The 16,236-nt window shown below is 42.5% G+C and overlaps 1 protein-coding gene across 1 annotated transcript in view; it reads left to right on the top strand.

The window, feature by feature from the left end:
* CACNA2D3 (calcium voltage-gated channel auxiliary subunit alpha2delta 3) overlaps positions 1-16,236 on the top strand; it is a gene marked incomplete at both ends in the record, with an annotated part of 803,480 nt that overhangs the window by 145,402 nt on the left and 641,842 nt on the right. The window contains one exon of the mRNA XM_079712407.1: positions 11,041-11,157. Within this exon, the coding sequence (XP_079568533.1) occupies positions 11,041-11,157 (117 nt within the window). The remainder of the gene's footprint in view (positions 1-11,040; positions 11,158-16,236) is intronic.

Genomic DNA, 16,236 nt, shown 5'->3' with positions numbered 1-16,236 from the left:
GCAGTTTTATTTGAGCTGGGATTAAAGAAATTGGACAAAAGGTCTAAGAATTGTTTATAATGTGTTCCTTTCTGTGTTGCAAGATCTTGGCCTTTACCATCAGCACCTGACCATAATTACACATAGAAGTGGTTGGGTAGATTGTGACTTGATTGCACCAGCTCTAAAGTATCCATCATGCACATGGTTACCAGCCAAGTTTTAATCTGAGGTTTCATCTAGCAACAGTTTATATCAAGTGTTTAAAGTGTGGTGGTTACAAGCATGGACTCTGGGGCCATGCTGCCTGGATTCAAATCCAGACAGCTAACACACCCCTGATGATTTAAGTTCCCATTTCCACGGTGTTGACTTGGAGCCTGGAAATGGCTCCCCAGCCACCTGTTCTATTTCCAGGGCCCTCTTACTTTGGGTTGGGCTGGGTGGCTGGTTACTACCAGTGGAATGTGAACAGAGCTGATGCATGTCACCTCCAGGCTAAGGAGTTCAAGAAGCAGTGCATCTTCTCCATTCCTTCCCCCTACATCTCCTGGCTGAATGCAAAAGACTCTAGTGCCTGAGGGGAGAGCAGAGACACCTGATGGAAGGATCCTGGGTCCCTGAATCACTATGTGAAAGACTGGGGACAAAGAACCCCCTCATGGGAGGGTTATATGAACAAGAAGTAAACCTCTATTGTGTTAAGCCATTGAGGTTTTGAGATATTTTTTATTATAGTAGCTAGTGACTCCTGAATTAATACAACCACTTACTAGTGTCCCAACCTTAGCTAAGTTACCTTATTTCTCTGTGCCTCAGTTCCCTAACCTATAAAATGGGGGGAAGTAATATCTACCTGACCCAAAGTAAGTAATAAATGCTGGTTGCTATTATTAATAATAAATGATTATTGTTGCTGTTATTGTTCCCGCTGATCCTTGGGGAGTAGGAAGAATGAATTATTTTAAATGGGAACATCAGAAAAATGTGTTTGAAAAAAGTAAGCCTCAAGAAATAATCTATACAAATAGTCCAGGCTTTGTAAAGTAATGGCTTATTATTTGCAGTTTGGCCGTAGTTAGATTTGTTGGCATACGTAAAACACACTCATAAATGCATACAATGAGATTTGTCTTCTCTAACACACATGGTCCTGTAATCATTATTTTGGCTTTTCGTGTTGTAAGGATGTATGTACAGCATAAATATTCATATTTCAGAACCTCAGATCCCCATGCAGTAATCCAGAAAATATCCAGGAACTGGAGTTTTTTTTGACCATTTGATTTTGTTCAGTAGACAGATGAATTTCCCAACTTTGAAGCAGTATGTTACACTGCCATGCTAGGGCAAAGATGGTTGTATCAACAGCAGGTTTAGTAGCTTGCCTCTGACTTAATTTCCCTTGTATAAAACAGGAATCTAATGCAGCATTCACATGCAGTTTTATCACCACAGAGCTAAAATTTATCAGTGGCATTTGTCCAGTGGACTACGTGAAACAGTAAAAAGCTTATGAGACTTATTTGGACTTAAAAAACAAAAAGAGTATAGACTGTAAAACAGGGAGACGAGAGATATCCATCTTTTAATTCAGGACCTGACAATCTGAAAGTAGTAGAAATCTGTCAGAGACCACCCACAGCAGAGCCACCTGCTCTGAAGAGCAGTCTCTCTGGAACTCTTGATTTAGTAGGGCATTCCACATAGCTCGCTGGGAACAAAGGCTCCAGGGGCACTGGGGCTGGGGACCCCAATACTTCTTGTGATGATGCTTTCTTGAGGTGAGTATCAGAAAGCACCTTGAGAAGTAATTTAGACCACTCCTTCCTCTGACAACCCTCCCCACCCCGCCCCCACCACCCCACTCAAGCTGGAAGTTCTTAAAAACATGCTGAGGAAGACTACTGCCTTCAGTGGTGGTTGATTCCCATGCTTCTCACACCACAGAACAAGAACTGCCTATAGGTGATATTCCAGATTCCTCAAGTGGTCCACATTTGCCGCAGCCCTGCAGAAGTCAGAGTCCAGCTGCTCCCTGCCTCCTCTCTGCTTATTCTTTGGTTGTAATTTAGTGCCCTGTCCTCCTCTCTCTTCTGTCCTTCCTAAACAGGGTTCCTAATTCTTATGCAAATTATCTCTTGTTCTGATGGCTTTGACAGAGAAAAACTGCATTCTTCAAGGATGTTCCTCAGACTTAACTAGATCTGGAAGAGCACTGCATTAATAATGGGTGGGGTTTTGTTTTGACCCTGGAGGCACTTGATTGGAATATCTCTGTGAAACAGAATGATTTGTACAAAATGGCATTTTCCATTTTCGAATCGAAAAATATTCTTCTGTGACCTAGAGTTCCATGAATTCAGCTGGGTTTGTTGTTGTTATGGTTAAGAAGAAGTGTTTCTAACATCAGCTTAAAGGATTTAGAAATATATTTACTTGGAAACATAATTGCTTTGGAGTGTTGTATTTTGAAGTGACACTTCCACATGCGATAATTGATTGGAGAGGAATACTAAGTACATTTATGTCATAATAAAAAAATGACACTGCCTATAAGGAGAGAATTCAGAAATTGTAGATGATTAGTTTTTATTGCAACATCTTTAGTAACATATCTGAAAACTGTCATCCACCCTTACACAAATACAGACTTCTAGCATATAGTTTCTGCCAGAAGGGAGCGATCCCCACAGAGTTACTGTTGAAGACCCCCTCAGTGCCTTGGGAATGTATTTGAAAAATGCCATTGCCCACAGCAACATTCAGAGGTAGTTCATCTGTTAGGTTATGACCTTGGCTGAGAGCTTTTTCTTGTTGAGGCAAGAGAATTTCCTTTTTCAGAACTTATAGAACAAATGTTGTCATGTGTTACCACTTCTGCCATCATCGCCAACATTTTTTGAGTGCTTTACTCTGTGTCCAGCATGCTGCCAGGGACTTTACACACTCGACCTCATTTGACCATCCTGGGAACAGTAGGAGGTCTGGTATAACCCACTCTACTATTGAAGGAAAGGAGCCTGATGGAGACTGAGCAACTTGTCACATTGCTAGGACTTGAATTTAGTACATCTGAATGGAGAGTCCTTGGTCTTAGCACCACACCAATTGGCCTAGCAAGTGGGATGCACATTGTTGATTTTCCTCAGACTTGAATCCTGGCCAGTGATTCTAAGCCAAGCGGGATGCTGCCCCAGGCTCCAAATCAATAGCATGCCAGCAAAATCCATGCAGATGCTTTCCCACCCATCTGATCATTGTCAGTCCCCTTTGCTACAAATAAGACAGAGGAGACAGAACAGGAACTGCATCACTTTCTCCCCACTGGAGGGACATATGATGAGCTTACATGCAATCTAAAGAGACTACCCTTTCCACTCTCCCCCGTTCCCCACCTCCCCACCTCCCCTTGTTCCCACTGTTCATCAAGCCTTGACCATAGATGTCCTGCCTCTGTTGACCAACCACCTTGTGATGGCTCATGACTGTCTCATTACACTGATAGGGTACTTTGTAAATTTCATCTCCCAGGAGGCAGGGAATTATATATGCTATACAGTCATCTCCTTTTCTACAACCCATGGCTAATTCATTGTTTTACATTCCTCCCTGGGACCCTCTTCCTACCTGCTGACAATCCTGTCATTCTTGTTCCTGGCCAAGTTTTCATTGTTTACAAATCAGTTTGGGTTGCCCAAATTTCCTGCTACTCACCCCTCCCTACTCAGGGAGAAATATATGTCTGTGCTTTATAGACTGTTCTGCACTTAGTAGAAGACACACAACACTCTCCCACATCTGGCAGAAGTGACATACCTGCACTGCAGACAGGTGTGACCCTGGGAGGAGACACACACAGAACGGCTGTGTGGGATATCAGGGCTCAGGTTTCAATTGAAATAACCAGTGTGGCTCTGCTCCAACTTATTTATTATTTATTTTTAATAAAAAGAACCAAAAAATTAGCCTCCTTATATCCCAAGGGAACATGTATATTTGTCATTGTTCCCCCCACCTGCCTACACATGGTAGGCAGTTTGTAAATATTTGTTAAATGAATGAAAATAGCAGTGATTTCAGTTTAGGTTCCTTTTTTGTATTGGTGTGAACCTTACTTCAGTAGTTGGTTTAATGATTTTACCTCTGGTACTGTGGCTGTTTCAGAACTTGAAGGAATGAGAATAAGACCAAAAATTGAATCTTAAGGTAGGAACATGAGGCATCTTCCACTTTTATGTAACAAGCCACCTTTAAGGTTCTGGACTTAGCCTGTATGGGTTGCTTTCCCAGTAATAGGGTTTACTGGGAAACGGGGTCAGGGGCTTTTAAGGGAAGTGCTGGAGGCTTAGGGGTGGGATGGGGAAGCAGGCCAGTTTCTCTCAAGTCGTGGGCTTTGAGGCAAGCTCTCCAGATTCTCACTTGGGGACAAGCAGGTCTTTGCTTTATCATCTCCTCCCCTGGACCTTCTGTCAATCCTCATCGAGTGATTTAATTATACTGACTCTAGAGATGTAATTTCAGTTTGTGATGAGAAAATTTGGCCAAGAGACCATGTTCAGATGTTCCAGCTCTTTGGCTAATGGTACTCCTGCATCCATCCTCTGCAAGAGGGTATTTTTTGCTGGTGCCGAGCACACTCAGAGCACCTCTTCTGTGTTGGGTTTCTATATTAATTAATTGTGATTGATCAGAAGCCTCCTGACTGGAGCCCCCTCTCTGGGGACTGTTCCAGGTGACTCACTTCTAGATATGCAGTTAGCCCGTAGGAAAAAAATGACCCGAAGGTATGAACAACATTAAGTGTTCTGACAGTGAAGTAGTGCTTTTCTCTTCCTGGTGTTTGTGTGAAATGATCTGGCAAAATAGATGCTACAGAAATAATGCATTTCTCTGTCTCCCTTCTCAAATGATAAATGTTCTTGGCTCATCACAAGATTTCTTGCCAAATGCTGATTCTGCTAACAGAAGGAATGGAAGCTTCAGATGTTCCCCTGTGACAGAGGGAATAAAAAGTTTCTAAGGCTGCCTTCCTTCTGTGTCATGAATGCTGAGAGGTGCTCTTGCAAAGGGCTGTGTTCTGCCCCGACCCTGGTCTTGGCTAAAGCCACAGGCTGTGTTACTCAGGTGTCACTAGCTACTGCCCCAATCCAGGGGGAGGCCCAGAGGATGGACGGGGGTGGCAGAGTGAAGAACATCAGCATCATCAAACACCTTGTTGGAATTTGTCTGCTCCATTAAAAGCTTCAGTTCAGGAAGGCATTGGTATGAAAATACAACATGGACTAGAATCCTCTGTAGCAGAAATTCCAAGAGGGAAAAACAGGCGTGCACGAAGATTTAGAGTGACCCGTTTTGTGCGGGCACTGTGCTGGGAGCTTTCAGAGACGTCCTCCCAGTAACCCTCCAGAGCAGCCCTGGAAGATGGGCATCATTATCTCTGGTATTCTGATCGAGGACACTGAGACCCAGGAGATTAAGCCATTTCCTTAAAGTGGCATGGGCAACCAGCCCAAACAGCTGCCGTGTCTGACCATCAGACCTGTTGATGTCTCCCAGGGAGCCCACCTCTCATTCTCTGACTCTTCTAACTTTTTTTCCAGTGCTGTTTCCCAAGTCCTAGCTACCCCAGCCTCCCAATTCCTTGTCTCCACCCAGTTTTATGTCCCTCCTTCCCACTCTGCACACTGAGATTTTTCAAAACCACAAATCTGGTCATTGGGTCTTTCCTCCCCTTAAATCCTTCAGTGACTCTGGTTGTTGTCTGTCTCCACACCCTCAGCCTCCTACCCAAGTCAGGATAAAGTCCAAACTCTTCATCCTAGCACACTACCCTTGATGGCCTGGCCCTGATCACTTCTTTGGCCTCGTCTCTCACCAGAGTCCCTCGTCCTGGCCATCCATGCACCAGTAAAGTGGAACAGGGTTAGTTCCCTGAGCTCCAGGCAGCCTCTTGCCCTGAACTCCATACCTACTGCTCCCTCTGCTCATCCCCTGTTGCATCTCCCCTCTTCCCAGCCTAATCATCCTGTAGGGTTCCAGCAAGATTGAGTGATTGCCTTGACCACCCCATCAGGGTACTTACCACGATGTTGTATCTTCTTTGCCAGTTTACTCATCAGATCATTAGACCATGAGCTTTCTTCAACTTTGCATTACTTATCATGTTGTGCTTGGTGCCTCGTCCCTTGCCTGGCATACCATAGACACAAAATAGACATTTGTGGAACAAATAAATGGAGTGTTGGAGACAGAGGTCAAATCCAGACCGGCCTGAATCTTTAATCGGGTGGCATAGTGTCTCTTCCATGTTGGTCTTCCCCACTACCTTCATTTTGTGTGTTGGCAGAAACCCGCTGATACTTTCTGAATTCCTTTTCCCAGTTGAAGAATGCCTGTTTTTTTGTTTGTTTGTTTGTTTGTTTTACTGTTTTTACACAAAACAAAGTAATTGCCAGAGCAGTCCTTGAGGCTGTAGAAAATAAAGCTTTACTGTTGTCGTAGCTGTGTGCGGAGGCAAACCCCAGAGGAGGAGGAGTTAGGGGTATTTTGCCTCCAGGTCGTTCTTGGTACCTTGGAGAACAGGTGATTTGTAGCCCAAATACAGCCACGGTATTAATATATAATTAAGTCCCCTGGGCCGCTTTCAAGGGTCAAGAGCTGCGTCTGCTCCTCTGGGGTCAGGCTCCAAGCTTGCGCCCTCAGAGGCCCAGTGGAGGGATAGCGTCCCCACCTGTGACATCCATTGTGCCCTGCCGCATGACTTTTGCTCACTTGGAGCAGCCTCGTAAGCAGCTGCCACCCTTGTTAACTGACGATGTCTCTGGTTTTAGGTATTTGACTCTCTCTTGGTGAGTCCAAGCCACTGTTGGCTATAAGATCAATGAAATAGGCATTTTGATGGCAGTGAAATGGGCCCTCTGAAACAAGTTCACAAATATGTAGACTATCAGTCCTTCACTCCCTACCCCCTAAATTCAAAAGACCAAGCAATTCAAAGTCAGACCTCGCTAGGTTTAAAACTCACTCTCCAACCATTTGACTTTAAACAACTGACTAAACCTCTCTGTGCCTCAGTTCCCTATCTGCAACATGGGGATGACACGTGCCCCCCGGGGTAGCTGTGAGGATTTGACAAATTAATATGTGAAAAGCTTCCGGTGCCGTGCTGGGCCTTTGACACACGGAGGACTAATTTTGCTGACTTCCTTAGGCTCTGCTAATGAAGACATCCTGCTTAACTACACAGATTCTAATTGGGGCCACATTTCCCCAGCAGAACTTTGTTATTAAGTGCCCATATTCTATTCTACATATAACTACACCTCTTATATTTTCTAATTTCCAAAAAAAGTATGTTTATTATAAAAATTAGAAAATACAGGTAAGCAGAAAGAAGAAAAATCATTTGCAGTAGCACAGCCAGCTGTGAGCATTTGGCATCCATCCTCACAGTGTGTTTGTGTGTATGTTTGTGTGTGTGTGTGTGTGTGTACGTGTAGGCAGATTAGTAATTTAAAACAAATTACTAATCACCCATTACTGTCTGCAACCTATTGCAACCTTCTGTATACTAGTTTCCTACATTCTTTTGCACAATTTGGGATGGCTGTGTGGAACTTGTTGTACCGTTGTAGCTTACTCTATCCAGTTGCTGGAGGTCATATTGCTTGGTTTCGTACAGTAGGTACGTTTTTGATGCTTTTGGTGTATATCACCATTCTAAGCTGCTAAGGGTTTGCAATTGATTAATGACTATCACTTGGTTACTCTCTCTGTTCTTCAAAATCCTTTGATTCTAGCAAAGAGTAATGTTTCCTGGTAAGAGTAAGACATTACGTCGTTCTGACCCAATTCCAACAGCCATTAACACATCTTGAAAAGCAGAGTGTTTTTTGCTTGTGGGATAACTTCCCCAGGGTGGTGAGAAAGTAGTATGAGGCTTGGCTCATTGGCAAAGAGGACCCATTGTCACATGTCCTGAAGGGAGAGGGCTGAGGCTGGAAGAGGAATAGAACCAGTGAACTGCTGAGTTTGTCCCAGATCTAGAATCCTTGGCTTGGCACAGAGCTTCATGTTGAGCTTACTTAGCTAGGTCACTAGGCACAAGGCGGCTTGGGAGACGCACAGCCCTCCATAAAATCAGCGGCTCCTTTTCACAGAGCAGACTCGGAAGAAAAGAGGATGCGGGAAGGTCTCATCGAGAAGTCGGTGGATAGTCAGAGTTGAATAAATTGATTCCCTTCTAGAAGTCTACTGGGAGAAAAAAACATGTAAATAATAGATATGACCAGAATAATGGGGACCAATATAAAGATCAAAAGATTTAGGTAAAGGCTAATTGTGAAATACATTTTCTTTTTCTTTATCTTAAGCCTCTAGATCACCTTTAGTTTCAGAATTACTTAAGACAGAGATTTATTTCACTGACTGTAAATATTAGACTAACATTAGCTTTGTTTTGTTTTACTCACTTCTTGAACTTTGTATTTTTGGTAGTGAATCAACCTTGCGTATAAGCTGGCCTTGGCTCTTGGCTTTTGGAGCACATCTGGCAGGCAGCAGAGAACCCCCAGAATTTTTGGCTCCAAAGAGATCATTGGCTTGCATTTGAACTTAGGGAAAGTTTCCAGTGACTGTTATTGAAGTTTTATTCATACACCAGAGGACACTGTTAGCCTGAGCCAGGCTTGGGCTGGCTGGAGTCCCACATCCTGGGCCAAGCCCATCAAACTCCCAAGGAGTGGGGAGGTCACGCTTACAGGACCATCAGACAGTGCAGCTGCATCCTTACTTGCATCTTCCTTGTATTGTAGCATTGCAGTTGTTCTGCAACAGGCTTCATCCAGAGAAGTTCTGTGAGTGTCTGCTGTGGTCTGGGGGGTGACCATGAGGACCTCAGCTCCTGGACCATGCAAGCTGTGATGCCAGGAGATATGAGCACAGAATGCTCTGGGAGCTTGGAGGGAGGGTGCAGCCTCCTCACCTTGGGGAACCAGGGCAGCCTTGTCAAAGAGGAGGGGAAGGCTAGAAGAAGGAAGAGAAAGACTCTCAACCTAAACACATAAGATTTTTATGGACATTTTCAGGGAGCAGGGAGAAGCATGTCACTTACAACACATGGTCCATTATAGGACCATGCAGAGCCTCTCCGAGCATCTTTTAATCCATGTAGCAGATGTCTGTCTTGGTCCAGACTCAGGCACTCCAGGATAGCACTTTTTAAAATTTCTTCAGGACCACTTTAATTCTGAGAAACTCCAAGCCCTGCACCTGACATCCAGGTTTGAGGCCCCAGTGCCCAGTCCAAGGGTCTCTTCCTGCTTTTCTGACCTCCTGCTCTGCCAGTGCCCAATGGGCACTGGGAGCTGTCTGTGGCCAGATGCCTCCAGGCTCTAGGGATTTCATTTTAGTCTTAGGGATTGAAAGAATCCCCTCTCTACATTTGTTTCCTTAGAGTCACTCCCTCTGTCCTTAAACTCTAATCTTGTCCTTTTAGGACACCCAGTGTTATTGCCTCAAAGGACTTGGAAATCTAAGCTAAGAAGGGAAGCGTTTTATGTCACACACACATGTGTGCGCGCGCACACACAGCCTCACACACTCCCTTCCTTGGGGCAAAGAAAGACTGAGCCTCCTCCCGGTTTATATATTTGAAGGAGAAGTAGAGGAAATGGGGAGAAAATATAAATTTATATGTTAAAAATTTAAAAAGTTGTTATATTAAAAACAACTGCCATTAAAAAGTTGTTATATTTTCCATTTCAGAATTTGCTCTCAAGGTCTCTAGAGCCCAGATAACATGTGAAGCCTTTTGTTTTTCCTAAGTAGGAGCTTGGGGTAAGGGGTTAGTAACCGATTCAGGTTTTCCCTCCAAATGAGGGTAAATATAAGGCCCCCAATATTTTTAGTTCTCCAGACTTTTCATAGCTACATAAATGTAAAGGATTCCTCTTGACATTAAAAGTATTTTGAGCTCCATTTAGAATGTTTTTTTAATTAATAAGCAATATTTCTTTCTAGTGGGAACAAAATTAAATGTTTAGTTATAGCAAACGTTTTGGCTTTAGGACTCCTTCATACTTACACAATATTGAGGACTCCCAGGAGCTTATGCGAGTTGTATATATAAATATTTGCTACATTTGAAATTAAAACCAAGAATTCATTAATTTAAAAATTAACAAATTCAAAACATAAAAACTCATTGCATGTTAACATATTGTACATAACATATTTTATTAAAAATAACTATATTTAAAAAAACAAATTAGAGGAGTGGCTTTTTTTTCTTTTTTGCAAATCTTTTCAAGGTTTGATTTAAGAGAAGACAGGTAGATTCTCCTATCTTTTTTGTGGTCAATCTTGTGATTTGTTAAAATCAAGGAAGAAGACATGCCTTCATATATATAAGCTGTTGGAAAAAAGGAGGACTTCATGGACCCTTGAAAGGGTCTCAGGGACCCTGCAGAGGTTCTTGGGCCACTTTGAGAACTGCCGATTTAGACAGATAAATTACCAGGGTATGTGATAGGTTTTAAATGAAAAGTTGTCTTTGAGAATTTGAGTATACTGTGGGTCAGATTAGTCACTTATTAAGACTAACAAATTATGAAATCTTATATAATGGTTATTTTTATATAAGAAATGTTGCTGTTTTAATGTTGTTCGTACTTAGTGTACATGCTTCTTTTTGTGAGTTCCTTGAGGATATATAGGAAGTCCTCAGTAATTGAAATGAATTGAATTGAATTACTAAAATTGACAGCAAGGACTTTAACATTATAAAATGTCTATAAGATGCTGTGCTTTGATTGCTTTAGGGTTTATTTTTTTCCTGGGTGCTAGCTAAGCTTCAAGAGAACCAGAGCCAGTTTTCACATTTCTCTCTAGTTGGTTTAATAATTTTGAAATACAGTCCAATCTCCCCAAATCCAGCAGAGACAGCCATATTATAACTTTACTTTTACTTATTCCTTTTAGGTAAATGCGCTCTGACATTGTAGGCATGATGTTTTATGGTATCATGTGCCATGTTAATGTTGTCCTCCCTCCTTCCAGAAATACAAAGAGTATGAGAAAGACGTTGCCATAGAAGAAATCGATGGTCTCCAACTGGTGAAAAAGCTGGCAAAGAACATGGAAGAGATGTTTCACAAGAAGTCTGAAGCAGTGCGGGTAAGTGCCTCTGGTTTCTGCTCTGTACTGCCCGAAGACACAAAGGCAGCTGAAGGCAACGGGCATTGATGAACCCAACTCTCAGAGATCAAAGTTGACTCAGCCATGATGTACACACTTTCTTAAGTCTGGTTAACTAGGATAAGCAGTTACTAGGGGCACAATTACCCTTTCTCCATGTAGGGTTTAGGTGCCAGTTTTCATCTTATGATTGTATGCCTTCATTGGAGGTGTCCCTAATTGCACATCCACAGAAGATGGCCTCTGGTTGTGTAATGCATTCATTAATTGCCAAAGTACATTCAAGGGTACGTTGTGGTTGAACTAAGCAAATGTAAAAAAAATTAAGCAATGTTTGCCAAAATATGGAATTGAAAATTTCTATAGGGTAAATGAGTCTAGATGAAGTTGGAAGTTCTTTTTACCTCTATTGGAATATTACTGTAATTATAATGCTTATCTTGACTGGCAAGAGCTCCCTGAAAAAAATTTTTTTAAATTTTTATTGGAGTATAGTTGATTTATAATGTTGTTTTAGTTTCAGGTGTACAGCAAAGTGAATCAGTTATACATATACATATATCCACAACTCTTGTTTAGATTCTTTACCCATATAGGCCATTACTCCTGAAATTTTATAGTAGCAGGAAGAATGGAACTGCAGTGCACATGTGCATCGTTTTGGATTTCCAAGATGGCCTCCAACTTTATTCCTTGTTGCTGACAAAACAGGGCATCTGAATTCTTGATTTAGGACATGTGAATGTTGCAATATCCTATGTTAATACCATATTGACACAGGATTATGGGAAAGAATTGCAATCTGAAGAGTTCTTTATTTCTAAAGTATAGTTTACTTACCTTTCAGTTTTATTATTTCCAGAATGACTTTATTATAAAAGTCCATTTCCTATTTTAGTTTTTCTCATCTTTAATTGGCCAAACCAAATTTCCGCAAGATATTTCTGCTTTAGACCTTATAATCCCACACATTTTCTTGTTTCTAAAACATTTTTGTACTGTTTTGATTTAGGGAAGGAGGGGCTGTAGTTTAGGTAAGAGCATGAGCTTGAACCTGGGTCCAGTATCTGCCTTTGTCACTTACTAAACTTCAACCTTCTGTAAAACAGCCTTCATGAGCCTCGATTTCCTCATCTTTAAAATGGGGAAAACTCTCACAGGGAGTGTGAAGATCAAACACAGTAGTGGTTTTGAGCCATTTAGCACAGAACTTGGCACATGAGCAGTGCTCAGTGAATAGTAACTTCTGCTGTTACTGTGATTATTAATTTAAATAATATGAGACTTCTTGGTGGAAACTCTGAAGCGCCTTAAAAGAAAAAAAGTGCTTTTATCTGCCACAGAAATACTGTAATGACAGCCATTCCTAGGAGCTGCATGGTGGCCTCTGGTGTGTCTCTATATCACTCCCTTGAAGCAAGTGGTATTCTTCACAGACAGGGCAGCATGGGTAGGCATTTGAATCTAACAGTCCGAGAACCCTGAGATAAAAATTCAAGAAAAGCCCCACACAATTACTATTTTCTGTTTATAAAATGAAAACCCCCTTTGTTGGAACTTTTAGAATATACTGAAAAGTATCAAGCAGAGAAAAAAATCACCTGAGAGTCCCACCACCCAGCAGGAAACCAACACTTGTTTTCTTCCTTCTAGTCTTTTTTCTTTACACTTCTGTGCATGTCCTTGTATGTGTTTTTCTTTTATCAAATTAGCAATAGTATTGCCTGTTTGCTTTTGTTGTATCCAGCTTTTTTCACTTCTTTATCCCATTATAGTGTGAGCATTTTCTTGTGTCACTGTGTTTCGAGATTTTCTTAAATGGCTACATAACATTCCAATCTATGGGCGCGTGTGTCATAATTGATATGACGTTCCTCTGTATCTGGATATTTAAGTTGTTTGTAAACTTTGATATAAATAATGCTGAAGTAAATCTTCTTGTATGTTAACAGCAGATCAGTAGACAGCACCCACTACGTGTTGGGTGCTTCTCTAAGGACTTCATATACATAAAGTATATATAGGCCTTATCCTGATAACGGCCCTGTGATGGAAGTTACTATTATTATCCTCATTTTACAAAAGAGGAGACTCAGAGCAGAACTTAAGTCACTTCCTTGAGGTCACCTGGGGAGTGGGGGATGGACCCCAGGCACAGGGACCCCAGAGTCCACTTCCTTCATCACTTCCATGCCCTCAGCATCGCATCCTTCAGTGTATGCTGATTTCCTTCAGATGAATTCCCAAACACAGAGACAGTTCTGAGGCTCTGAACCCATCTTTAAGGCTCTTTATGCATATGAAAATATTTCTGTCCAAATAAGGTCATGCCAATCCACAGTCCTTCTAGCAGGAGTGGTGTGTGAATGCACATTTTCCTGAATCCTCAAAAAATGAATACAGATGTTTTGTTTTGTTTTAAATACTAGTAACAACATCGTCAATTGAGAGAAGGAAATGCTATTATTGTCCCAAATTGGATTTCTTCATGAATCACAGAATTTTGGAGTAGAAAGGGACATAAATATCCTTAGGTTCTGTCTCTGCAATTGACAGACAAGGAAGGCCTGCTGTCTGGAATTCATGGGGGCTTGTGAATCATGCTACCGTCATGCAGAGTTCTAATCGGCAGCAGACCCTGGACCTGGGCACTCAGAGGCAGGGGCCCATGTGGTGGGTGAGACATGGGCTCTGGAATAGAGAGAACTGTTCCGAATCTCAGTTCTGCCCCAAGGTGTGAGGCTGGTGAGAAAAGCTGAATAAGCCCATTGGACCTCTTCTCCTCACTTAGCTCCCTGGAGACATTAGGACTCGATGACTTACTAATCCTTAGCTATGTTTATTGAGTTCACTAGGCACCAGGTTCTGTGCCAAGTACTTTGCACATGCCATCTCGTTTCATTCTTGCATCAGCCCTGGGAATGAGACACGTTACTATCATTGGTTTAGAGATGAACAAACAGGCTTGGCCCTGGTTACTTGGGCAGGCTCAGTGGAGTTCCGTTGGCACCCAGGCTGTAGGATTATAGTGGCTCTGTGTGTATCTGTGTCAAGTGTTTAGCACAGGCCTGGCAAACAGTAAAGGTTCAGTAAATGTTTGCTCTTAATGCTGGTTACAGGACCTCCCAGTTTGTGAATATGTAATAGTGAGAGAGTCTTGAAGCCTCAGGAAGTCCCTGGATGATGACAGGAGGGAACCTAGTTTTGAAACCTTTTTGCCTTAAATTAGTGAGGTGAAAATAAAAAAGACTGATATGGTTGATGTGGTTCCTTGGAGATGGAAAAATTTTTTTTTTGCTCTATTTGAATTGAAATGTTCCCAGAGTAAAGCTATCCAACATTCTCAGAATTATATATTTTATGTATTTTAAAATAGAGTACAAGGCCCTTTGTAAGCACACTTGATGCCATAAAATTTAGGGTAGCTGGTCCAGCAATATGTGGTTCTCCCCTGCTCCCAATCTTTAAAAAGGAAAGAGGGCTTGTATATCAACTTGGGGTTTTGTCTGGAGACAGTTTCGTCATTGAGATCGGCCTAGTCCCTGTATGGACTGTGCGTCTCCATTGGCAACAGTCACAAGACCATGTGGCATTTGGAGTGAGACGAGGTGGCCACTGACAGGCCTCCTGGATGTTGGCTTATATTAAGGCCAGGGGAGCAGTGGGTGTGACTGTTTTTCATACTACAATTACACCTCACTTCTCCAATAGGAAAGGTTGCTATTGCCCATGGGACTTGTGATATTTTGAAGTGCAAAGACCTCAAATTCCAATTTGCCGGTGCGTTTGCGGTGGACTCATCACTTGCCACGTTGCACTAGAATGCTCCACTGTGCACCAGGCCCTGCCTTTCCAGTCCATGCCATACAATGAGCAGCGACCCCTTTCTCAAATGTCCCAGGAAAACACTGGATCTTAGAATTTGCTCCATCCCTGTCATGCACTATGCCTAGCAACCTCCCCTTTCTGAGCCCCCATCCTCATCCCTGTCCCCAGCAATCCGAGTCAGGTTAGAGGCCCTGGTGCCTCCCCTAGTGCCTTCCTGCCAATAACTGACTTAGCACCAGGTGCTTATTGATGGTGGATGGCTGGGAGGACTCAAGAACACAGAGGAAAAAACTAGCTCACAAAAAATGCTGATTATTAAAATTTCCATTGATGTATATAAAATATTTATGAGAATGGCAGTAGCAATTTAGAAAACTGCAGTAACACCTTTAGTCTGGTAGAGGGAGGTTCAGTTAGTGCTAGGGGACTAAAAAAAAGAGTGTTAGGGTAACGCAGTCCTTTAACATGCCTGTCACCTCTTGGCTGTTAAACAGTGTTGATCTTTTTCTCTGTCTCTTCGGGCTTGATTTCATCATTTCCCCCCATCACTTTTCCCAGTGATTAGTTGAATCAGAGTGATTTTTATCATACTCATCCCCTATTTGAATTACTCTCCACTATGCAATTATCCTATCACAGAAAATCCTATTTTTCTCCCCATCAGATGTCTGAAGTAAATGTGAAAGCCAGAGTGGCCTGCCCATTACATAACCTCTGTCATCTGATGGATAATGGACTATATGTAACTTTTATTTTTCAGGATAGCAAATTACAAATAACCTTAGCTTCAATAATTGCCATTAACATAATGGTGCCATCATTATGGTAGCATTTCTTTTTTTTTTTTTTTTTTTTTTTTTTTTTGTGGTACGCGGGCCTCTCACTGTTGTGGCCTCTCCCGTTGCGGAGCACAGGCTCCGGATGCGCAGGCTCAGCAGCCATGGCTCACGGGCCCAGCCGCTCCGCGGCATATGGGATCCTCCCAGACCGGGGCACGAACCCGTATCCCCTGCATCGGCAGGCGGACTCTCAACCACTGCGCCACCAGGGAGGCCCGGTAGCATTTCTTAACTAATATTTTCTAGCTCTTTTTTTTTTTTTTTTTTTTTTGTGGTACGCGGGCCTCTCACTGTTGTGGCCTCTCCCGTTGCGGAGCACAGGCTCCGGATGCGCAGGCTCAGCAGCCATGGCTCACGGGCCCAGCCGCTCCGCGGCATATGGGATCCTCCC

This window comes from Hyperoodon ampullatus (genome assembly GCF_949752795.1).
Source record: "Hyperoodon ampullatus genome assembly, chromosome: 10".
Classification (NCBI taxonomy): Eukaryota; Metazoa; Chordata; class Mammalia; order Artiodactyla; family Ziphiidae; genus Hyperoodon; species Hyperoodon ampullatus.
This window is presented reverse-complemented; position numbering and strand designations above follow the sequence as displayed.